A 25,341-nucleotide genomic window follows, 5' to 3' on the forward strand; every position below is an offset into this window, starting at 1 on the left:
TAAAAAATGCAGTGCTCCCTGCTGAGTTCTCTTTAAAATTCACATTGTCTCTTCAAATAAAGGCTGGGAGGGTGAGGTAGTGCTTTGAAAACCAGAACTCAGTCATACATTGCAGGGCCAGATCCTAGAGGATTATTCTCTCTCAGGACACTTTATAACTTCATGAGAACTTCTGGCCTGACTTGTCTCACCAGCCAAGCGTGAGCGGCCCCAGTGGATGGCAGGGTGACCCTCTCTGAGCCCACAGGTCAGAACCAAGCTTTTCACCCTGCTTTATCCTTTCCACCGTGGCTGTCCCAGGCCGGGCTGTGGTTATGTGTCTTTCCGTGACTTTTGGTGCGGTTCCTCGACTGCAGCATCCTGCATGCTGAGAGCTGCTGGCTTCACTGCTGTAAGGCTTCAGCTGAAGCACAATTCCCTGTCCCCCAAGAAGTGGCTGGTGGGGCAGTGTGACTGTGCCTTGCTGTCTGAGAGGCTCTTGACAGGGAAATGACTGGAGGGCTCTTTCCTCTGACCCACATTGCACCACATTGCACTGACAAAAGCTTCAGAGGTGGGGAGGGTGAAGTTGGCATCTTTGCCGTAGTTGTTCTGTGTCTTTCCCCAGTGTTGCACAGGGAGAAATGAGCATAATAAATGAGCATACTAAAACGTGTGTTTCTTTGTTTAAATGATGCTATCACTAGGCCATTCCTCTGCAGCAGGGCGATTTACCCCTTTGGGCACTGTCCTGGCACAGCACCTGGCACAGACACAGGCACACTGAGCCCTCACCGTGCCAGACACTGCAGGAAAAAAGCAACAGCCGATGAAGGACAGGCAGCCTGCTGCTTTGCAACCTTTCCAGATGCAGGGGCCACTCCATCTTTTTTTGAAAAAAACAACACACCACCAACAAACTCCCTGCTCCAGCATGTGCCATGTTCCCCTCCCTGTGCTTTCCACCCTTGGCTCACCGAGAGCCAGGCCTTTGTCCGAAGGCTGCCAGCTCCTGTCCTGCCCCTGACACATGTGTGGGGCCACAGCTGGGTTTGACCAAGGGCTCTTGGAGCACTGGGGGACCTGGTGTTAGTGTGGGACAACCGAGTTCCCCTGTCCCTTGCCTTTAGAAACCCTCTGTCAGAGGCTAATGATTTGCTCTTAATAGTGGAGCATCTTCATCTGGGCTTAAGCAGCCTGAGTGACATCAAAGCCCAGTGAAGTTAGGATGGTGCCTGCTGCTCTTGCAGTACTATTTCCGTGCTTTTCAGTAAACAGCAGCAAGCAGCAGCTGTTGGGCTGAAACCTCTGGTGCTTACGCACGGGCTGCCCCCGGCACCCCAAGGCAGCACGTGCCAGCCGTCTGCCTTGCTTGTTTGCATTTATTCCCGTGCCTGTTTGCGGGGCTGGAAGGATGAGGGAGGAAGAGCATCCAGAGCAGTTTGGGGCTGCGCTCATTCGGCCTCTGTCCTGCCAAACTCTTGGAAACAGAGGATTGGTGGGGAAAAACAAACAAACAAACAAACAAAAAAGCACGGTCGGTTTTGACGAGTCTTTCACGCACATCGTTCAAACCTGTGACAGCGCCGTCAAAATTCACCAGCTTAGTGGCTCCGTTAAACCTGGAGCAGAGCTGCACCATCTACAGCTCCAGCCACAAAAGAGCAGCCAACCCAGCCGTTCCCAGCCCGGCTCGGGGCATTTCGCTTTTCCTCGTGGGGCATTTTGGAGCCGGCGTGGATGCCCGGCGGGATGCCCCCAAAGCCCGGGGCCGTTCAGCCCTGCGAGGCTCGACGGAGATCGGGCTCGGGGGCTCCCCGCGGGGTCCGGAGAGGGGGGACACGGGCAGGGGGCACCCGCTGGGGGGGACACCACGCCGTCGGCGGGCGGGCAGCGCCGTGCTCCGCTCCGCTCCTCCTGGCCGGGCGGGCGGATCCCGGCTCCTGATTTTCCCGGGGGCTGCAGAGGCTTGTCCCGGCCCTGCGCGATCCTGCTTGGCTGCCGCCCTCCCCGCCTCCCTCCTCCTCCTCCTCCTCCACCTCCTCCTCCTCCTCCTCCTCCTCCACCACCCCATGTGCTTCCTGCCGGGCCAAGTTTGCAGAGCGCCGCCGCACGCCGGGCCAGCGGAGCGGAGCCGCAGCGGAGCGGAGCCGAGCGGGGAGCACGGAGCACGGCGGCGGGGCCGGGCCAAGCCGTGCCGGACTAGGGCAGGGCAGGGCAGGGCAGGCTCGGCGGAGGGGCTGGCTCCGGCTCCGGGCGCTCTCCCCGGCCCCTGCCCGCCCGCACCATGCCGCGGCGGCGCGGCTGCCTGCCGCCCCTCGTCTGCACTTTAGCCGCCCTCAGCCTGCCGCTGCTGCTGGCCGCCGAGCCCCGTGCCAAAAGTTGCTCCGAAGTGCGGAGGCTCTACGCCGCCAAGGGCTTCAGCCAGAGCGAGGCGCCCAGCCACGAGATCAGCGGTGAGTCGGGGGCAGCGCCGCCGCCTTTGTGCGAGCCTCGGCCGGGCCCCGGGGAGCGCCCGCGGCTCGCCCGGCTCGGCACGGCCCGGCCGGGGCTGCGGGGACGCGGCTCCCCGGGAAGGAAGCACCCCGCGGGGCGCACGGCTTCCCGGCCTCGGGCGTGAGGCTCCCGGAGCTCGGCGCGGCTCCTCCGGGCTCCCCCCTTCGCCGTGCCGTGCTGTGCCGTGCAGGGGAGGCGGGCGGGACCGTGCCTGTTGCCGGTTCCCCTCCCCGCAGCCGGCTCCGTGCCCCCGGGCTGCCGCTGCCCCGCGGCCGGGGGGGCGACCCGGGCAGCGCTGCGAGGTGGCCGGGACCGGGCAGGGCAGCGCAGCCGTCCCGCCCAGGTGCCCTGCTGCTGCCGAAGTAGGGGAGAAATGATTTTTTTTTTTCTTCTTTTATTTATTTATTTATTTTTTCCTTCCCCTTTTTCCCTCCACATTCGTCCCGAGATACTTGCGCATCCCGGGGACAGGAGTGCTCGCAGCCGGCAGCAGTAGGAAATGGTAGCTAATGTGCTCACACCCAAAACATTTTATTCTTTTTGTTTCATCCTTCATCTCCCTCCCAGGGCTGCTGCTTTTATTTCCCCTTCTGAATGACCTACTGGACCGCATTCTCCGCGGAACAAAGGAAGTGCCTTTTTAGCTGGAATCCTCGGAGACCACCAAGGACTCCAGCTCATGCACTGCAATTTCGCACTACTTTCAACAATAACAAAAATGCATGACTGAATGGCTCAAAAATGTGGAGTGTTAGAGGCATTCATTTCAGTCTAGGACACTGTCACAACACAGACAGACCCCAAGTAAATACCTTTAGATGGCTAATATAGAAGCTGGGGGTAATCTTTACCATCGGTGTGCCCTCCAGATATGCATACATTATCCTTTTCACTGACAAACTAAAATGATTTCAGTCGGTTCCACTTTTATATTGTCAGACTAATGATATGCATTTAGCTTACATCTGTTTGAGTAAAATTGAGGGTCCATTTACTTCTCCAAGAAATATTTTAATGAGAAACGTCTGACTGGTTGCAGTTAAAATACTCTCTCCACTTCGCCCTCCCTGCTTTGTAAAATAGTCTTTAATAAATAGCCTTGCATTTGGTTCGAGTCCAGCCCTTGTGGGTGTAGGATCAGGGCACGGGCAGGCTTCCTCATATGCCTGGTATCTGGAAAGTTTGACCCTTAACTTATTTTGTGTATTGTTACTTAAGATGACTTGGCTAGCTTTGGAGGATGTCAGGACTAGATCCTGCTGGCATGGCTTCCATCGGAGGCTCTGAAGCTGTTGTCTGTGCCCTGTTGCAGTGAGGGCTCAGAGAAATATGATGAGCAAGGTAAGATTATTTGACAAAAGAAAGGCTTTCCGCAGTGACATGCTGAAAATCTCAGCCGGGTTATATTGCTGTTCCAGGGGTGTGGGAGGTCGGTGTCTGGCCTGGCTTGGAAAGCAACAGGTCTCATGAAGTTACGTTTTAAATGTCATCCTACCCTGCGGGGCGTTTCGGAGGGGATGGTGGAAGTCCTTAAAGGAAGCCTGCTGTGTACACCGCAGGTATGATTGTGCTTGAAATTTAAGCTTGCGTGGGGTGCATCACCTGCTATAGTTTCATATTCCCTCTGCAAGTTCAGTGTTTTTGGCGCTGTTTCGGTTTTGGTGTGGTGTTTAAGGGCTCCTGATCTTCCCTCTTGCTGCTCAGCTATTGTATGCAAATAGGGAGATGGTAACAGCTCGTGCTGCTGCTGGCAGTTGACTTCCTGAGCATGTGATAGTTCACCTGCTGCAGTGTCTCTGGGGGGTGCAGGAGCCTGGGGGGTCCCATCGAGCAGGGAACTAGGTCCCTGAATTATGAATTCAGCATTCATAATGCTGAATGGAGGCTGAGGTCTGACATGAGGTCTAAAGGTCCCTAGTGAATATTGCATCTCAGAAATGAGTCACCCACCAAACCTCTGATTTCAGGTGGTGTTTCAGGTGATAGCGATGTGTTTTCACTCACCAGGGTGAGCTGGGAAGGCAGTTACCCACCAGGTTGGCTAATCAGTGAGAACAAGATAAACGTGTATGAGGGAAGGAGCTGTGTGTTTTGACGTGTATGGCTCTAGAAATGGGACTTATGCTTGGTAGCCTCTCTCCCCTGGCTGCAACGTGGCTGCAAACAGGTTGGGGAGTATTCAGTGGGCTGTAGTGCTGGTGGGGGAGGTACAGAAACACGGTTGTTACAGGGCTTGAGTTCAGTCCAAAGTCTGTCAAGTTCTGTTTTAGATTTTAGTGCTGGTTTGGTAGATTGCCTGTTATTCTCCTGCAGAATTGCTTCAGAATGCAGTGGACAGGCAGAAACTTCCTAGCACCTCTCCAAAAAAGTGCCCTAAAAGCTGTGGCAAACTAGTTTCTGTAAGTCAGGTGATTTCTTAAATGTTAAAGCAGGGCTTACTGATGTACAAAACCGTTGGCCTTGAATTGTCAGAGTGGGCAGACTGTATGGGCACGTCTGCATGGGCAGACGTGTTCCTACCCTGAGCTGTGAGACAGTGAGTGATGCGTCCTCACCTGATGGGCTCAGGAATCATTCCAGGATATAGCGGCATTTCTCTTTTTCTTTTTTTTTTTCTTTTCTATTTTTGTGTTCTTCTGGAGCAGTAGGTATGTGCAATGTCTTTCTTTGCTGAAATGGGCATTTCTTTTAATCTTTTCATCCGTGTCATTGCTGTTTTAGTTTCATTAAATGACTATTGTTTGTTCATAATTACCTAGGAGTTTCATTTAATATTTGTTTAGACTAGGTTTGGGACCTAATTAGAGTATGTGTAAATGATAGGTTATGTCTTGCAGACATACATGGGCATTTCTGAAAGAAGTGCACAGCTGGTCAGCTCATGGCTTGCTTGATAAGAGGTGTATAATGTGTTCTTTGTAGTGTGGAATACAGAGAAATTGTTTCCTTTTATGTTAACTTGGTGTTGGAGGTGTAAAGAGATGTTAGTGTGAGAAATCTGCATGGAAGCATTTCATAAGTCGTGGCCCTTTGGTGCTGCCTTACATCTGAGTGATCTTTAGGAGCTTCTGCACCTATAGCCCTGTGATGCTCTGTGTCTCAAAGGTGAAGGCTGCAACTTCAGGACTTCACCCCTAAATCTTTGGGGAAGGTAACTGCATCCTGCCTGATATTTGGTGTGAGGTGCTGGGATGGTGGAGGTCTGGTGTTGCTCTGCAGGAGCTGGCTGCTGTTGGTGACTCTGAGGTACCCTGCAGATGGGAACAGGGTGGTTCCTGCAGTGCCTGTTCCAGGGGGATGGCCTGTGAATCAGTAAAGGGTTTCTTTTTTTTTTTTTTTTTTTTTTTGGCTGCATTTTCCCAGCCTGGGCAGGGATGACTTGGAAAGATGTAGGTGAAAGTCTCAACTTCTTTTTGTTGGAAAAGTAGAGACTTCACAAAGCATATGTGGCTGGTTTGTTTTTTTTTTTTTTTCTATAAATTTCCTTTAAAGGCTTTCTGTGGAAAGGGCACATCCCAGGAAGGTACTAGTCCTGCAGCCTGTTGCTGCTCACTTTGTTCATGCACTACCCAAAAGTATTGCTCTGTATTGAATCCATACGTCTCAGGGTTGTCCGTGGTGGTGGTGGAGCGTAATTCCCTGGGGCAATTGTCTGCAGTGGCTGCTTGCATCAGTTGGTCTTGTGCAGGATGAAATGCAAAGCGAGCTGGTGGTGGTGGCATCTGCGAGACCATGGTGGTGGCAGCATCCATAAGACCCTGCTAGGTGGCTGTTATTTAAAAAAAAAAAAAATTAAAAAAAATTACAACATTCCTTTTAACTGAGGCTCTTTCTTGCTCTAAGGTGTGAAATAGATGGAAATTTCTTCCCTTTTCCTACTAACTGGAGGGAATGGATGTTTCTTTTCCCTAATTAAAAAGGAAAAAAGACCTTGCCAGTCAATGGAAAAATGTTGTAAGTTGGCCTGTGAGTGTCCTATAGAAGTGTAATGAGTTCCTTCAACAGCACTGCTGTTCTGGTTTCTTCTTGCGTGGATTTCATGGGGGCTTGGAGGCAGACCTGGGGGAAACGCCAGCCTTTGCAGGGAGCTGAAAGCAGGCAGCACTCCATGTGCTGTCTTAGCAGAGATAGTCTTTGTCTCTCTATTTAAACCAAGTAAATGGAATAGTTGCATCTGTTTGTCTGTGGTGATTGAGAGAGGTTCTTTCATCGTGACAGAGAAAATTGTTTGCCCTTCAATTTTGGGCTTATGGGACTTAACAGCTGCCCAAAGTAGCTGCTGGAGGGGTGCCTTGCTGCTTGCTCACCCCTGTTGTGTTTATAGTTGTCACCTGAGTGCTGTCACCAGTGTGTCCCCCAGGTGTGCCTTGGTTGATGGGAAAGGCTTCTCTCCCAATGTATAAAATTCTACAAACACTTCTTCGTATGCTTCTTGGTGAAAGAGGCCACATGGAAAAGCTGTTGTTGATCCTGGTCCTGGGTGTCTGCACAGAACAGCTCGGGGACTTGACCACAGAACAGCCCAGGCTGGAAGGCGCCTGGAAAGATTGTGAAGTCCAACCCTAAGTAGAAGGGAGCCTAGATGAGATTGTCCAGCAGCCTGACCAACTGCATCTCCCAAACCTGCAGTGATGGCGATACTACCGCGTCCCAGGGGAGGCTGGGCCAGTCTTGGTGCGCTACGAGGAGCACCGGACAAGGCCACGTCCTCTTCACCTTCTGTTTGAAGGTGCGGAGCTCCCTGCCCACCAGCAGCAGCTCTGTTGGTGGTGGCTCTCGTCACACGGCTGTCTTGGCGGGTAGGGTGGGTTCTCGTGCCCGGCATGTATTAATAGAGCGATTGTCTGGCCACCCGTGGGTGGGGAGGTAGCTGTCGGAGAACGTCCTTGCGGCAAATGCGAGCGCTGGCATGGAAAAGTAAACGAGAAAATCGCTTGAAGTATTTTTAGCTGCTTCTAATGTCATTTAGCAACTGGAAACAGCGGGGGGGGGGGAGGAGAAGGGGGTTGAGCTGGCAGTATGCAAGCCACCCGTGGCCACTGGTAAGCACCCGGTCCCGTCTGGTGGGGCCATCGCTCAGTGAGCACTTGAGGAGAGCCAGGGACGGCCTCTGAGCACCTTGTTCCTCCAACTGCCGTGCACCCGGGACTCCACTTTCTCTCTTTCAGCTTCCAGAGCAGTGTCTTGTTCGACTACAGCAGCGCATTGTGTCCTAGCAGACTGCAGCGCTAAGCATGTGGTTAACAGCAACTGCGCGCAGTGGTCCGGGCTGAGTGGGAGTATCGTTTTCCTTGGCAGACACTTCATAGAAAGTTCTGTTTTTTCTGCCAGAATAAGCAGTCATTACATTCCATACAATTCATAGTCAAATTATTATCTATTGTTAAAATTGCCTTAATTATCAGATGTTTCCTTAGACATGTAGCTGTTTTTTAAAAGGCTGAATAGAAGTGTGTACATTGTGCAGGAGGCCTGAGCTGCACAATGTTTCTAGTACTGTTCTGTAATTTCAGGGAGATTTTCTGTGGCTTTCATATGTCAACAGACTTTTTATTCTCACTGAAACTGCACCAGAGCATGGCCAAGGCGGCGGCGAGGCGCTGGGCAGAGCTGACTTGCTGTGGGATGCTGCCTGTCCCTGCTACCGGCAGCCCCTGTGTGGGGCGGTCCACATTATTCGCCCCTCGTTATTTGCCCCTCGTAGGGGAGCAGTAAGGGGAGTTCAGGCTGGAAGTGCTGTGAAACCTATGTGGGCAGAGGAGGTTTGGGCAGCACCCTGATGGATGGAGCATCAGGGCTGCCCTATTTTCTGCAAAAAAATAGCTCCTTCACCTCGTCCCAGAAGAGGAGTAATCCCCTGGGACTGATTCCCTGCTTTTTGTTTTGCCCTTTTTATTATTATTATTATTATTATTATTATTATTATTATTATTATTATTATTATTATTATTATTATTATTATTATTATTATTATTATTATTATTCCTTTAAGGAAGTTCTTGTTAGCAAGAAAAAACCTCTGGGTGCCCCCCTTCCCAGCTCCCGGAGGCGCGGGGCTGCCAGCGCTGGTCTCCGGGGCAATAACCTCCTTGCATTCCTTACATTCCTTGTGCTTTCTCTTTCTTCTGAGATTATGAAGATAACTTCCTTCTCCCATTGCTAAGCAATGTGAGGGCCCGGGAAAACTCTTGAATTTTCCCCCCTGCTCCCTGAATTACTTTGTGATCTCCACTGAAATCCCCTGTAGCAACCACTTCCAGTCTGCACTGTTCACTGTTATTTGTGCATCTCTGGAAGAAAGCTGCTGCTTCTTATGTTGTTGTTATTTTTTTAATTATGAAGTACTTTAATTAAAAAAGAATAACTTTGTTGTAGCGTGTTTTACCTGCTTCCCAGTTCAAGGACTTTTCTTAATGTTGTGTGAACTGTTTTGCCTTCTTAGCAGAGGTTTCAAGCTGCCATCACTCTTGTGATTTCTCCCCCCCCCAACTTCACACATGTGCAGCCCAGCAGAGCCTGTGGCAGAAACACTGTGCTTATTCCAGGGGATTTTATTCTTGTTTAGCTCTTTCTGCTCTGAGAACAGAGCTTGGATAGAAGTAATGTGCTGGCAAGAGAGGAGGAGGGATTGGAGGTTACACACATGCGGGGCTGGTGCTGGCCACTTGGGCTGTCAGCAGGCTTTGCCTCTACGAGGATGCAGCTACATGGGTTTTCTTGGGATAACATCACCTATTTGCAAATGGCTGTGGCTGGCAGCTCTGCCCACACCCCTGCAGTCTGTGCTGTGCAGCCCAGCACCTCGCATCCCCACTGTACCTGGGAGGTGCTGAGACATAACCCATGGGCGTGCTGGGGAAGTATCTCAGAGCCTCTTGCCCGAAGCAAAATGGTGCTCAATTCCCCCCCGCCCCCCGGTTATTGAATAAAGCACTTCTAAAAATACTAGTTTCCATTCTTCCTGCTCAGTTTTTCTGTGGTTTGCATGTGCAGTGGTGGATGGACCAAGAGGTGTGTGAGCTCGGTGTGAGGCACCTCTCGCTCTGCTTTTGGTGTAGGAAAGGTACATGGTCAGCAGAGGAGCTGCCTGGACTGAAGGATGTTGAAGGAGTATTTCTCTTAATGTTTCCAATTTAGAAGTTGAGAATTGTCTGGATTTTAAGCAAATTCAGATGGGAGCAAACAATGATGAAATGTTTAAAATATGTTTCAACATTTTTGTGGGAATAGAAACTGTTCTTATACAGGCTAGGCTGCAGCCTTCGGGAGGTGAAAATATGTGGCCCTTACACATTGTCGGCATTGTTACTGCTTTTCTTCCCGTTTTTTAAATGCTCATAGGAAATTGGCTTTGGTAATTGAGTTTCTACAGAACCACAACATCCAATGGCTGTTCCTTTCCAGGGGTCACAGTTAGGTTAGTTTAAGTAATGTGCAGGAGGTTTAACCTCTTGTGGTTTGTAGTGCTATTCTAGAAATTGCTGGTGATTTGGGGTGTGTTAGAGTAACAGCTTCACAGGAAAACCCCAAATGTCAGGGTGTCTGGTTTTCGGTGAGCTCTGACCGCTTGCTCTGTGAGAGCCGGGCACCTTATGGTACGTCCCTCGAAAGGGACGCTCTCACTTTGGAAAATGCAGTTAAAGTCTTTATGGCCCACTGACTCTCCTTTTGAAAGAAGCCGGAATAACTGTCTGTTGTATTGTTTACTTACGTTGACTTATAACATCCTCCTGCTCAAAAACACCTTTGTTTTGGGTCCTGCAGACCCTGTGCTTGCTGCCTGGTGCCAGGTCGCATTGCCCTGCATGGCTGGTACCCCCCGGAAATCCAGGGATTTAGGGATTTTTCTGGCAGAGAAGGGCCAGCTTTAAGAAATTATGAGTTGGGGCTGGAGCTTGGTAGCATTGACGGTTTGGTATAAAAAGCTCTGTGTTGCAGGCTGCGATGACAGGCAGTGATAAATCACTCTTGGCTGGTGCTACAGGTTCCAATAATGGTGTTTTAAAAAGATTACATGGGTTTTAATGCAAACTTTTTGTTTCTTTGTACTGTCCTTTATGGGCTCCCTTTCTAAAGAGCGGAGCCTGTTTTGATTCAGCGTTCTTGGAATCTAAAGATGGAGCCAGGGTTTTACTGGGCCGAAATGCTGTTTTTTGGTTTTCCTACAAACATGAGGATCTTGTTGGAGCATCTTTATAGCCAGCTGGCTACCAGGAGCCATTCCGCAAAGGCGCCTGTTTGTTTGTTTGTTTTAAAGGTAACTTTGCCTCGTGAGGGATGAAAGAGCTGGGTTTTGCCCAGCTCCAGTGGGTACTGTTAGAAAAAAGTTTACCTGTGATAGGGAGAGGATTTGCGTGATAGCAGTGAGGGGGAAAAACAACCTTGTGCATGTACCCTTCATTTCCTTGGCCCGTTCCCATGGGAGGACTGGGCATTTGTATGATCAAAGGAACCATAACAATCAAAGGCCTGGTGGAAAATAATTCCCTTGCCAGGTACGTGTGGGTACCTGGGGCTGGGCAGGGTTTGCCTTTGCTCCAAGATGTGTGGGGTGGCTGTTTTTTTTTTTTTTTTTTTTTTTTTTTTTAATTATTATTCCCACCAAGGATTGCAGGAGGAAAATGGACTGTTTCTGGGGCCTGCCCTTCATTGTGGCATGGGAGCAGCAGCATCTGTCTGTGGGATGCTGGTGATCAGGAGGTACTGGGGTGGCACAGCTGTGCAGTGATGCTGGGGTAGGAGCAGCTTTACTTCCCTGGCAGCCCGCTCTAGCAAGGGACAGCCAGCAGCTTGCCCACCCAACTGGCTGTGGGTTTTTGAACCACACTGGTGGCAGGTCTGGGGAGAGGACAAGGTGCCTTTGTCTGTGATGGCAATGGTCTCCCGTCAGGGCACAAACCCTGTGCGCAGATAAGAGGTGGGAGCAGTGCCACCGGTTTTGTTTGGGTTGAAGCAAAACAAGCTGATTTTTGGCTCCGTTCAGATGTGGAGCTGCGAGTGCCACAGGACCATATGTTTTTCTCCTTGGTGGGGGGGAAAAAAATGGCTTTGATAGCGTCTGCTAATGATTCAGTGCTGTTTACATAATAATTGTGGTTGGCTTTCATTAGCTCTCGTAATGAGATAGCTTTCCTTTAGCGCGGTTGCTTCTCTGTTTGGTTTCACACTGTTGTGGCAGGGGGCAGTGAGACTGGGCTGCGGCCCCTCTGCAAGCACAGTGATGGGCTCCTTGCTGCAGAGGGGAGGGGGACGTGTGCTGCCTGGGCAGCCCCTGAAAGACCCAGGTAATGGTGCATCTCCACAGAGTGGAGTTCACATCCAGTTTGGGTGATTTCTCAGTGCAGCGCTTAATGTTTGCACTAAGAACACTTGGTGCTACATAGTGGCGAGGAAGGAAATCCACTGACCTGCTTCCACCAGGAGGAAAAAGCCAGGATCTTTCACCTGTTGGAAGAACTAATCTCTACATCACAGATATTGGTTGTGTGTGTGAGATGCTCCTGGACTAGATGCTGCAGCCTCACCTTGGTACAGTGCTTGTTTGCTTTCTGTGTCCGAATAATTGGGAAGGGGGTGTTTGTGCAGTGTCTGCCTGCCACAGCTACCGCTGCCTGAGCAGCAGAGCCTGGAAACTGCTGGCGGACACAACCTAGTGCTGAGCTCTTACTAAATAAATAATGTTGCTCGATGGAGAATACAATAGCCTGAGTGCTACCTTTTGAAAAGGTAAAGTTGGATGTTGTTTTCCCCACTCTTCCCCTTTTTAACTCAACAGTGAGCGTGTTGTGGTTTAAGATCTGTGCCAGAGGCAGTGTGGGCACAGCTGACCCTGCAGGCACAGTGCCACTTTGAAGTGGGGTGAGTCCTGCGAGGAGTGGGTGCTCGCCTGTCCCCTTTGGCTGCAGATGACTGTTTCTTTAGAAAAGTGCCCCAAACGTGGTAGGTTAATGGCTCGGATGAGATCCGAAACAGAAGATGGATTCACCACCTTCTTCTCCAAAAAAAACTGCTAAAAATATTTTTCCATCCATTGTCTCAGTTCTGAACTGTTCCTGCAGCTCATTGTTCCAGCTGGTCCTTTGATAGGCAAGGAAGGAGCCAGCCCCAAACCTTGGGATTTTGGCTACTCCTGACGAAGGGCCGGAGCTTGCAGGGACCTTATGGCCACAGAGCCACCTGGGGCAGGCTCCTCGCTGTGATTTGCCTGGGTGGACTGGGGAAGGTGGCACTGTTCTCAGCTGCATGGCTTCAGGTAATTAAGGAGAGTTAATTGGAGAGCAGAGGCTTGGCGGGTGGCTGGTTGAAAAAGTGAAGGGATGGGGCTTAGTGCTGTTCCTGCCCCCGCTGAAACCACCCTGCTGAAGGGACGCAGAGAGCCCTGTGGAAGGGGCACAGCCAGCAAAACTTTGCATAACTCAGTCCTCCGCTTTATTAAAGGCTCCTTTATAACGTTCTGTCGTAAGACCCGCCAGAACAGCCAGCCTTTTCAGCAGCCTGAAACTTCCCTTGCCGGGAAGGCTCCCGAGCGGGAGCAGCCGTGCTGGCACGGCGCTGCTCCAGACCGTCGCCGACGCTGCTTGGAAAACCCAGCCTGTGTGCGGGCGAGGATGCCAGGCATGGCTGGCGCTCCATGGACGGTTTTCCAGGGTTTCCAAAGCCAGAGATGGGTCTGCTTGCCAGGCAGTGAGCTCAACAGGCAACTGAGAAATAGCTGTGACGTGTAAGGGTTAATTTCTAGGTATCAAAATATGCACAAAAGGTTAAATGAGACTTCCTCCGTGTCAGTGAATTACGGCTTTAAAATATTTGCATTCTTTCCTGAAAGATTTAGGAATAATTATATAGCACTCAGGGGCAAGGCATTGCCAGATAAACTTAACAACTCTATAATTTGTACTCGAGGCAGGGTTTCCTGTAAATGATAGCTTTGTTTAATTTTACAATACTGCTTCCAAATGTTTGCTGGTTATGAATTGCCAAGCAAAATGGACTTGTGAATCTGGAAGAGTATTTGTTTGTTTGTTATTGGAGACAATAAAAGCTGCTGAATTAAACTAAAACTTGGCATCTCGTTTAAAACTTCTAGGTATCCTCTCCCATGCAGGGTTGTTGGGGTGGGCAGCCGAGGTATGGTGCTTGCAACTTTCCTGCTTGCTGTACAGAGACCCTGAGCTGCTCCGGGGTCTCTTCCTGCTGAGCGTTTCTTTTTCTGGGTTTGAGAAAGGAGCGCTGCAGTTTCAGTGCACATACTTTATTTCCATTACTCAAAGCCGGAGTCATGCATAGTTACAGCCAGAGACACTTCAGCAGCTCTGGGGATAACAAGATAGCTGACAGATTGGAATGCGGATTTATCAGGGGTAAAAACTGGCAAAATTCCTTATTTCTGATTCTTCTTCTTAAATGGACCCTTCATGCTCCTGCTGTATGAGGCCACCGAAAATTTTAACCCTTGTGTTCCCCAGCTGAATCTAGGGATATGTGCTGGAGCCACATTCGTGTTTTCTGTGATTAAATTGCTCAGACTCAGCTTATGGGTGTTTCTCGTTTCTCTCTCTCTTTTTTTTTTTTTTTAAAGTGAATCTCTTCCAGAAATGTTTTCAATGGGTTTTTATTTTCAAGTGTAGGCCTTTTTACCAGATGTGTGTCTGAGCGACCACAGAATGTAAATTTTACTGTATATTGCCTTTGGACTGGCAGTTTGAAAGACTACTGGGCAGTTAACATAGGAGGATTGTGTCACGAAATCCGCTTCCTTAGGATTTGATTCGTATTAATTTCTTTCAGAGCAAATCACGCTTGGCTTCAATTGCATTTTGATGTAGTGCTACTCTTCTTGTGCATTTGTTAGGACCTGGAAATTGTGTACACTGATATGAGAAACAGGTCATCTTTAGTTATGTATATATGTATGTATGTTAATGTTCTGAGACATTGGGCATTGTCTTTGTGGGAAACAAGTTATAAGACAAGAAGCACACTTGTTAGTTGAATAATGTGAAATCCCTCAATTACAGTAGCTAGGTTCAGAAGACAAGATGAGCTGTTTAGCAGGAGAGTTTCAAGTTAAATTTTAACTTTGGAGAATTCCCGAAATCTGCTGTGAGGAGCTGCTGGTGCAGCAAGATGTGCTTCGTGGCAGCCCCAGGCGGGGGGCCGGCTCTGGCGCCCCGCTCTGACATAGCTGTCTGCGGGGTGGGTATATTTGGAGCTGGTGGTTGCTCCTGTGGTTGTGCGTCTCGACCGGAGGAGAATGAAGAGAATATCGCTTTTTATTTGAAAAGGAAAGGATTGCTCAAGGATTGCGAAACACTTTGTTTTGGAAACCTATCATTGTTCGAAAACAGCGTGGGAGCAAGAGAGGGGCTCTCTCTGGGTGCTTCTGGACCAGTTTTGTTCTGGTGCACCCATGGGGCAGGTCCTCCATCCCCCTCGGGACACCCGGACTGCACGGGAGACCCATGTTACAGCCTTGCTGCAGCCCTGGCAGCATCGCTTTGTGTTGGCTGTGGGTTGCTAAATGCCTCCCTGCTGCAGGGACTTCTCTCCTCTCCTCTCCTCTGTTCTTTTTTTAGCTCCAAACTTTTTATAGTGTTGTTGCTTCAGGAGGTGCTTGGATAACAAAGCAGACAAGGGGATGGGAGGGGAGAGACCCTCTGCCTGCTTGGAAAAGACTTAACTTCTAAACCTGACCGACCCTTCTAATCGGCACTGCTGACTGTCCTGGATGGGTGAGGGTGGCTCTGGCATGGCACAGGTGAATGTCCCATTGCTCGACCAGCCCCCAGCATGTGGGCAGGATGTTCCTGTGTTGCTGCCCCTGCTGTGGGCTCCCTCCCTGGGGTTTGCCCTGCGCTGGGGGCTGTTTACCTTTCTGTGAGCAGACTTAGTGCTGCCTGGAAGAGAGATGGCAAAGGTCCTGTTTGCACTCCCTCCTCCCCCCCAGCTGAGCCAGGCTGATTGGGGCATGCTTAAAAAGACAAAATTGACCCATTTGATACCTGCCAGCAAAAGCCTGGATGTGGTTGTCCCCTGTTATGATAAGGTGCTTTCAGACAGGCTTGTTTCTTTTCCACACTGCTGAACCAGATCGCAGTGCCCTTGTGTAGCTGTTTGCACAGTCACAGCCGCTTTGCACGTGCAGTCACTGAGCTGTGGTATGGGGGTGATGTTGCCAAAATACAGGTTCAGTGGCAGAAAGTCTCTGTGATACCTGGGCTTCTCTTCTGCACTCAGTGCTGAAGTCTCCCAGCTTTGCTTGTTCCAAAATACCCATGAAGGGATGCAATACTGTGTTGGTTAGAGGGAAGAGACCTTCCTTGGCAGGGAAGATGGGGCATAGGGCCGTGATTGGGAGGCAGACTTACGCTTTGGTCCCCTTCCAGGCTTGGGGCAGGGCAGGGGTGGCTCAGCATGGGAGGCAGTACAAGCCCTGAGATGGGCACCAGGCAGGAGTGTGTCCCTGCGCAGCTCCTGCTCCTGTCTTCAGGAGATGAAATATGAGTTAGGAAGGATGATTTGTGAAACCAGAAAGATGGGCTCATCTTAAGAGACTGAAATGGCCTCCTGTGCTCTCCTACCCTTCTTGCGGCCAGTTGTCCCCTGCAGCTGCGTCCTACGTCTGGGACTCCCATTCTGGGAGGATTTTCCTCAAACAAAGCGTGAGGTGAAGAAGCTGGCTTGCAAATTGTTGAAAAGATTTATCTATGCTAATGTGATGAGGAGTGCCCCTGTGAACCTGCAGGCAGATAATGCCGGTGTTCACAGCTGCACCGGGAAGCAGATAGGGTTCTTGTCTGCTTTGTGGGGGAGAGGAGGAGGAATTCTTAATTTTGAGATATCCTTATCTTAATCCTTTCTACCCTCTCTCCTGCCCCCCTTCTCAACCTTTCAGGGTGGGTTAAACGGCTCAGCTTTGCCTTTTCCACAAATACTGATCACCGCCTGGTTCCAGACCAGGGGAATATATGAGGGGTCTGTTCCACCAGCGGGATGTTTTTTTGGACATAGGTCACATTATGCTGGCTGAGCACAGTGCACTGCTTGTGTGAGCTGGGTGGCTTGGACAACAGATACCCAGGCAGTTTTCTTTTTTTTTTTTTTTTTTTTTTTATTATTAAAAAAAAAAAAGTAGCGCTTGATGGGAATAGGAGGCAAGGGCTTGAAAGCACGTTTTTCAGGTAAAAACCTTATTTACAAACTCAGTTGTGGTCTTAGCTCCAAGGTGATTTATTTAAGGGGAAATGAAGGTGGGACATGGGAGGTGTAGGTGATGGTTCAGACTGTCACTGGGGCTCAGGGGCTCTGCTCTGGTCCCAGGATTTTTCCTCCAGATAAATGCCCCTAGGTAGGTGTCAGCAACCCCAGCGTCAGGCTCAGCTGTGGTGGAATCTCCAGGCTGATGTCCTGCTGCCTTGCACTGGGAGAGGCAGGGCTGGATCAGTGCCTCTTGCTTCTCTGTGGTGCAGAAGGGATCTACATTCCCTTCTTTAGGGGGCCAAAGCCATTTCTAGAGGCTTGCTGTTGTGGCATGGGGCTCTGCTTGCTGGAGAGAGGGTTTCATCTTGCAATGGCCTGATTTCAGGGCGTTTCAAAGGTCTTGGGAAAGTTTCACCTCATGTTTTTGGTGCTAGACTTCATCTGTCTCCAGTTGCACTGCTTATTTGCCTTTCTCCATGCGACGTTTTAGGCCCAGCCGTGCGCGTTTTTGGAGGCTTGTCATATTTACACTAGCAGTTCTCAGAAAGTTCAGCTGAAAAGCAACTTTTCTTCCTGGGAAAAGGCAGGAACCACTAATGTGAAATCTTTGTGTATATAGTTGCCTTTCTCTGCTTATAAACAGTGGCCCTAGGATGGATGTGTGGTGGACCTGTTTAGATTTAAATCTGACCCATCTCCTTGTTTTTGGTGCTGACTTTCTCTTTGAGGAACGTGTTCTTTCCTGCCTTTTGCAATAACACGTGGTGTGAGTTTTTAACCTTTAGAATTGGAAACTCACGTCACACTGCAGTGTCCTGCTGTAGACGGCAGCGTATGATTTTCCCCACAATGCTGTATACACAGATTGCTTGGGAAATTCCTGTGTAGCCTTCCTGCCAGTGGGTAGGCCAGCTGGATAGGATGGGGGCTATGCCATGGCTGGGAGCACAGACCTCAAGGTAGTGGAGATGACGAACACCATGGTTGGTTTGGCTTTCCTTTATCCCGTAGTGGAAGGAGGGTGTTTATGGCTATCTCTGGCCTTCTGAGGTTGGTGGTGAGTGGAGCAAGGCTGGAAATCTCTGCGTGTCATTGAATTAATTTGCAGTGAGAGTTTTGCCAGCTTTATATGATCTCTTGGCTGTGTGCAGAAATAGAATATCCTTGAACAAATGTCCTACTCCTGTGAGCTGGCCTCCTTGTTGTACTGATCTTTGTGTCTTCTGCCAAAGCAATGTGGCTTTCTCAGGCTGGCTGGATTATAAGGATCTGATAGCTACACAGAGCCTGTCACGTGTCCTGATAGCTCCTGGTAAATCTGCAGGAGAGGGTGAGCGGGGAAGCCCTTGTGCATGCCTTGGCCTTGCAGCTGTGGTAGAAGAGGAGGCATGAGACCGAGCTCTGATGGCTGTCCCTCCCAGATCCCTTAATTTGGACTTGTTTTCCCCACCCTGGTTTGCATAGGATTGATGTGAGGTAATTATTTTTGAACCCCTCTGGGTTGGTGACTCCAGTCCAGCTGCAATTGGGAAGGAGGCTCTGCAGTGAGGAGCAGAGGGAAGATGTGGAGCAGAGCCACGTCACACATGGCCATGGCTACTCTGATCCCATCGAAGTCAGGCTGGTTGAGGGTTTGGCAATGTCAGTGGTGAAAAAGGTAAAGCCTTACTGTGCTTTTGTGTGCAGGGCTGAAAATGACCGAGTCTACTTTGCTTTCTCTTGTTTTTATTTTGGGAGTTAGCACCAGGAGCTTGCATCCACCTGCACAGACTGACAAAGCTGCTCTGCGTCCTTTACAAGAGAAGCCTCCTAATTGAAAGGTTTGGCTTTCTGGGGAGAGGGCTTTGCGTATGTCTGGGCTGAGACGCACATCCTTGTGCTGAACTAAACTGTAGAGAAGCCTGTGGAACTGCAGGTGTGGACCAGAGTGAGTGCAGTGCCTTCTCCCTGGCTGCCAAAATGTACATCATGTTGCTGTGAAAACGTCTTGTGGAAAACTTTCTGCTTGTAAGAAGTTTCACGTATGTCTGCCCAAGACCTGCTCTTGGACTCAATGTTGTTTTCTAAACAAATGAGGCTTTTTGGCCCTTGAAGGGGTATGGGGGACACTAACCATTCTGCCACCTAGCAGCCCATCAGCCCTGGGGGAACAGCTAGCTATGAACTGGTGAAGGAGATAATTTGTTGAGCAGGAGCTGTGCAGGGCTGAGCATTGAAGTGAATAATAGATCTTCTGAACTCTCTTATTTTGTGGGCCCCCAAAAAAATTATTTCCAGAGGAGCCACAGCCCCCTCCATCTCAGGCTTTAGTCTCCTGCCTGTGTGTGTGCTTCCACAGACTCCTCTAGTCGCCCCAGTACAGCAGATCACAAACTGAATATTAAACGTTTCATAAGACCCAAACTGTCTTGGGGGGGGGGAGAGGGGGAGGAGGTATGGATTCAAAATGCATTTGAAAAATCTGGCATTTTTTATATCTTTTTCCAGTGTCTCTTAACCTGCTATAATTCTTAAGTTATCTCTACAGTGCTTGGCAAGCTCTGTAGACAGGGGAAGTGTTTATTCATGTGGGTTTTACATAGATAAATACAGTTGTGAAGTAGTATTGACACATGGAAATGTTCATGGATGCTTAGAGAAGAATCACCTGCTTTGTGATAGCTCTTTGTCAGTTCCTTAGATTGAATGTCTGTACAAAATCCAGTCCTAACAAAGCATGTTGTAGAAAAGGATGCATATTTCTTTGGCTTAAAAAGAAGAAAAAAACCCTAAAACATACACACACGCACGCCCTTAGTAAATGTTTTGTGCACATCGGAAACAAAAGCTCCAACATTTGCTTGTCAGAGCTAATAAAGTGTGCTTGGATCTTAATTTTTCTGCTTGATTTCACAAAGTAATTGAAACTTCCTTTTTTGCTGCAAGCTTTTTTTTTTCTTCCTTCTTTAAAGACGTTTTTAAAAGAACATCTTTTGGTCAGTGAGTTTATGGAATTTTGCTCAGGAGGCAGATGCAGTTCGAGCTCACTGACCAAGTGGTCACTCAAAGCTCACAGGACAAATTACTTGTGTCTGCAAGTCATTTCTCCAAGTTGAAAAACACCTAGACCAAATAAACCTTGAGCTAGAGGTTTTATAGGAGCTTTTGAGCATTTAAGTGAAGCTTTTGTAATCACGGTAATCTGATAAAACCTTAAAAAACAGGGGTCCCATAAAGAAAATAGTAGTTCCACTTGAGGTGATAAAAGCCACATCTGGCAAACTTTGCTTGCTACCTCCTGATGACCTGAGAGAGAGGCAAATAACCCCTGCTGGAGAGGCAAGGACGCTGGAGCCCTGTGTGGCGGTGCCGTGCCCAACTGTGGGCACGCGGCCATCCAGCACCCGCCACCGGGCAGGCAAAATAGTTCATTTAAGAATGAAGCAGCGGCTTTTGAGGGAGGAACAAAGCATTTATCAGAGGGGAAGGAGGCTGTGGTGATGCTTTAGAGGCTGGCCGACTTGAGAGGTGTTTTCCTGCTGTTAGATGCAGCCCAACCTCTAGTTTGAGCTTGCAAATGGCACGAATATTATGTATTGTTATCCGCCCCTGAGTAAGCATGCAATATTGAGTTTTAGAGGTTAGAATAAGGAGGGGCTGCATAATTGAAAACAAACAAACAGCAAAGACAAAAAAAGAAACATAAAACAGCAAACCCAAACCCACAAATAGAAAACAGACTTTCCAGATTGATTAGTTCAAATTTGTTTATTTGAAGTACCAAAAGTTAGCATCATCACTCTTTTGGGGTGTCTCTCAAATTTGGCAATATGTTAACCATGTGTTTTCAGATGATCTTTTCACAAGAAAGTATGCTTTTTTTTTGGGGGGGGGGGGAGAGGGAAGGGGGAAACAGGAAAGGTGTTCTTGCCTTAAACTTTGAATTGAAAGGAGTAGGGCAGACTGCAAAGACTAATTTGCAGTCTTGACATGCAGGTGCTGTTCTTGAAGGCATTATGCTCTGTAAAAACTTCTGTTTCAGGGAGGATTTTCCTTGGGTGTGTTAAAGAGCACTGAGTGTTTCTTGTAACTTCTAAGACATGCTACTGTTAACTTTTTTTCCACGTCCCTGCTGGAAGCAGGTTTAAGAACAATAATGCACTTACTGGCTTCAGGAGGAAGTGAAGAGCTGAAATGAGCTGCTGATAAGGTCTAATTTTACTTTTGGTTCTCAGGGTGTTAGGACTGGAAGTTGTTTTCTACCTGTAGTAACAGATCGGTAGCTCAGCTGTAATAATTCACATATTTGGCTGAAACACCACTAAGCCCCCAGACGGAGGAATTACAGCTTCAGCCTATTAACTGTTGGCCATTAATGAGCCAGGTATAAATGCCGTGATTGTACTTGAAATTTCTAAGCTGAATCCTCTGTATTTGATGTAAGAACATCTCCTAAGAAAAATCAGTTAACTTCTCAGGGTTTTCACCTTTCTTCTCTGGCATGGAGTAATACACTTCAGGTCATGCTGATACCATCTCATGCATTTGTGCTATCAAAGCTGGTGGAAGTTCCCCACCGCTCAGGCAGCCCAGCTCCGATGTTCTCTCACATCCAGGCGCCTTGTTTATCTTTGACCAGAGGCTTGGATAAACTTCCAAAATAAATTAACATAGCAGTCCGCTCAGTCTCCTTTGGCGGAGGTTTTGTGGAGTGACTCAAACGTTATAAATATGAAAGCAGCTAGACTTCAAACACTTCTCTTGGACAAAGTTTTCACAGTTGTCTCCTATAGCGTCAAAGGAGAATGTTTCCTTCAAGCAAATCTTTATTTAATACTCCCCCTCAACTTTCTCTATTCGCTTGCCTCTGGCCTGCACTCTTACTTCACACCTGCCCTTCTGATGAAGAAGTAATCAGCGAAGATGGATCAGTGTGCCAGTACTGCAGTCCTTCGGGCTGGTGCAGCTCGAGTGAGAAGCAAAGGTCAGGCTGCGGGCGGCGGAGGCTGGGCCTCCCTGCGCTTGGGCAGCGCTTGCTTGCATGCAGGAATGCGGTAACAGGATTTAAAGGAAACATACAGAACTAACGAGGATTAAGGCTAATTGTCTGCCCTGTTCCATGAAGGGTGGCAGGATGTGGCCATGCGGGGAGTGATGCAGTAGGAAAATCCAGCGGTTACGGTCTCTTTACGGAGGACGTGCGTAGGCTTGGTAGGTTTGCTCGCTGTGTGAAGGAATGGAAAGTAGTAGCTTGGAAAGAGAGGGGAAAAAAAAAAAAGAAATAAAGGTTCAGTTCTTCCTTCTCAAAGGTTTTGAGCATGTTGTAGCAAATATTTCTGCAGCTGGTGGCATGGGTACTCCAAGTGGATGACTCTCATCATGCCTGGGCTCTCTTTTTTTGCTGGTGTTGCAGAGCTGTCCCTCTGTGTGGGGAGGTGATGGCCCCCAGCAGGCCCTGTAGTGGGGGGGCTCAGTGCCAATGGAGGCCTCTCACTGATGGACCTTGTGTGCCGGCAGGTTCATTTTGAGAAAAGACATGATGCTGTCAGAGGTGTTTTGGGGACCTTGCCTTCTCTTGCAGTTCGGGCTAGTGGCTGTAGTCTTGCAGAGGCCACTGGTATCCCTCGGCTTGAATAAGTGGGGATTTGTGAGTGGATGGGCAGCTTTCCTGCATGCATTAATTCCTCCTTGGTTCTTGGGCTTTAACCATTTTGAATAATGGCACCTAAAGCTCACCATTTTGTCTCTTTGGAGTCTTAGTGGATGAGGCAGATGTGTGGTGGCAGGGGGGGTGCCCTATTTTGTAGCATGGGATGGCTTTTAGTTTACAGCTGGACTTGGCTACACTTGAAGCCTTAAAGCTTTTCATCTTTTTGTTTATACTTTCCCCGAGCAAGCGAGTGGTGCTCTTGCAGATAGATGAGATGGAGCATTTCCCCTTGGTGCAGAGCTCTTACCTTTGTCCTTCCCCAGGAAAGGGTCGTGTTGGGTGCTGTGGCACGTGTGGGTGCAGAAGCACGTCCCTCTGTGTCACCTGTGACTTTTGGGTGGCCCTGGCTGGTCCTGTCTCTTTGCAGAGCCCCTGCATGCCCTCCCTGAACAAGACCAACCCTGTGAAAGGCAGGGTGAATTAGCTGCATATTAAAGGATGGGAAAAAAATTACCCTGCCATTTTTCATGCGTTAGTGTATTTGTATGCTGCCCTTTAACACAGTGCTTTGCAGTTTGGTCTGGGGGCTTCTGTTTATGTCTCCCTCTAGGAAAGTTTGTTGCAGAACTGCTGCAAGCTCTGCAGTGTCTATTACAGGTCTTGCAACAGAGAATTAATCTCTCTGGAAGTTAACTAACGTCTTTCTCTCCTTCTCCAATTTATAGATTAGATTATTGTTTGTATAAAGTCCAGTGTATTTTTTTTTTAATCTCACTTTAAGTCAAAATCAGGAAATAGTGGCTGATTTTCACGAGCTTTGTTTCTTGTTTAAGGGATTACAAACATCTTTGGGGGCTTTCTTACATTTTTGCTTTTGCTGCTGAGTCGCATGCCGCTATTACTTCTCTTCCTTTTGATGCACTTCAGCACACGGACACGTTAGCTCCATTTTGAGTGATGATGTGTACTGGTTTTTACTTCAACAAAACTTCACTTCTTTTGAGCCCCTGTGTGGGATCCGAGGGGCAGGGCACTGGGGGGCTGACCGCAGGGGCACAGCACTGCCAGAGCTGAGCTGAGCCAGCAGATGACCAAGCTGCTGGCACACACCGGCCAGGCTGGGTGCAACTCACAAGAACCTACTGTGCGATTCTGAAGCATGGTTTTGTGCATCAAGGCTGGAATCAGCTATGTTTATAAAGAGGCGGGGGGAGGAAAGTGGAAGAGCTGTTGCCAGTGGTGTATTTCTGTGTGCTGCTGCCTGCCTGCGTGTGGTGCCGCCCTGAACCAGCGAGCATCCCGGGGGGTGCGTGCCGGTGGGTCTGGGCAGTGCAGGATGAAGTGGCTGGAAGTGTCACGGGAAAATATTGTTAGGAATGAAAAATATTCCAGTTCACATAAGTGTTTGTGGCAGAATCCGTTTGGGTTAAAAGCTGCTTTTTTGGCAAATATCCTGAATCTTTATGGAAAAAAACCAAACAGGCAGTTTTTTGGCTTTGTTTGCCTTCTTGATGGGGAATTTGAGGAAAAAATGAGAAGTCTTACAAAGAAAGTAACTGTCTCCGAGCCAGATCTCTTCTATTTACTGTTCCTTGTGCCTGAGGTTTCAGTAATTCTGTGTATTTGCTGTTCCCAGTGGATTCTTTTTTTTTTCTTCCTTCCCCATTTAATTGCATAAAATCATACTCAGTGGCGAGTTGTGTTTTTTTCTTTTTTTTTTTTTTTTTTTTTTTTTTTTTTTTTTTTTTAAGGGTGGTGGGGATGTATGTTACCCCTTTAAGATCTGCTGGACTATTTTGTTGAATTATGAAGTCTGATTACTGACTATACACAGCTTTTTAATAGGTTTTATCACGGCTGTCTATTCTTGCCTTTTAGTGTACCCAGTATTACCAGCTGAAAGTGTCTGGCTTTCTAGTTGTTCTTAGTGGCCAGTGGAGGGACAGGGCCACTACCTGTCTCAGCAGTCCTGAAGACAGGTCTCCTATGCGCTGTGTGCCTTGTCTTCCTCGCCTGAGAAGCTTTTGTTTGTTTTTCCATCACAAATTGCCCGTTGTGTAACACATCTCTCATAAGGCATGTACGCAGAGATGCATTATGAAAACTATTTCATGTCTAAAGAATTCAGTGATAATAAGGAGAATTTGCATTTCCCAGGTTCTCACTCAGCAAAGTGAAGTGTTTTGTTTTGTTTTTTTTTGGTTTTGTTTTTTTAATTAAGAAACAACTCATGGTTTTCGTTGAAGGTTTCTGTCTTAGCAATACCCAGAGAGAATCCTCTAGTTAACCAGAGCTATTTTGCTCCCTAGGCTTGCTTAAATAATAAGTTTAATTATGTAGTGTTGTTTTTTTTTTCTTCTCCTTGACTTATTTGTATATTCAGGTCTTTGTGTGGTTTCTCTCCCTTTTGATGTTTGCAGAAATGCATTATCTTCATCTGTCTGTTTTATGTTTGGTGTGCCACTAATTGACTCAATATCCTGTTTGTGGAAACGAAAGTACTCTATCATAGCAGCGTTTTCCAAGGTGTAAAACCCTGCAATACTCAGGCCACCCTGCCAGAGAGGAAGTCACTGTGGAAACGAAATTGCAGTGGTGTTTTTCCTCAGGTAAACAGGTTTTTGACTTGGAGCTGACTTGTGGAGCTGCAGATGGCGTTTGTGAAGGGCGCCAGAGGCCTGCAGGTGAGGCTGGGGCAGCTTTTGGTGGCCTCCATAGGTGCATCTGGACCTCACTCTTGCCCCAGTGTAGAGTCTGGCAGGGTTAACTGGTGATGCTTTGGAGGCAGCTGAGGAGACAGGCAGGCTTTCCTCTTGTTTGGGGTTGAAGAGCTGCATTAGTAGCCTGGGATGCTCTGAAATCACTTACATTGGCCTCAGTGGCAGTGGTGGCCCAGGCTTGGTTGTTCAGGGACGTTGCCCTGTCATCAAGTGGAAGATAAGCACTACTGTCACAATTTGGACTCAAACGGGTAGAAGGCAAGGGCCCACTTTGTGTCCTAAGTTGCTCTTTCCAGAAAAAAAAAATTAAGGCTCCTA

The 25,341-nt window shown here is 48.6% G+C and overlaps 1 protein-coding gene across 1 annotated transcript in view; it reads left to right on the forward strand.

Moving 5' to 3' along the window:
* The first annotated feature begins 2,106 nt into the window (after positions 1-2,106).
* Positions 2,107-25,341, forward strand: part of GPC4 (glypican 4) — a 71,254-nt gene continuing 48,019 nt past the window's right edge. Inside the window, exon 1 of the mRNA XM_082771037.1 lies at positions 2,107-2,435. Coding sequence (XP_082627163.1) covers positions 2,267-2,435 — 169 coding nt within the window. The 5' untranslated portion in view covers positions 2,107-2,266. The remainder of the gene's footprint in view (positions 2,436-25,341) is intronic.

This window comes from Aythya marila (assembly GCF_965140915.1).
Source record: "Aythya marila genome assembly, chromosome: 13".
Taxonomy (NCBI): Eukaryota; Metazoa; Chordata; class Aves; order Anseriformes; family Anatidae; genus Aythya; species Aythya marila.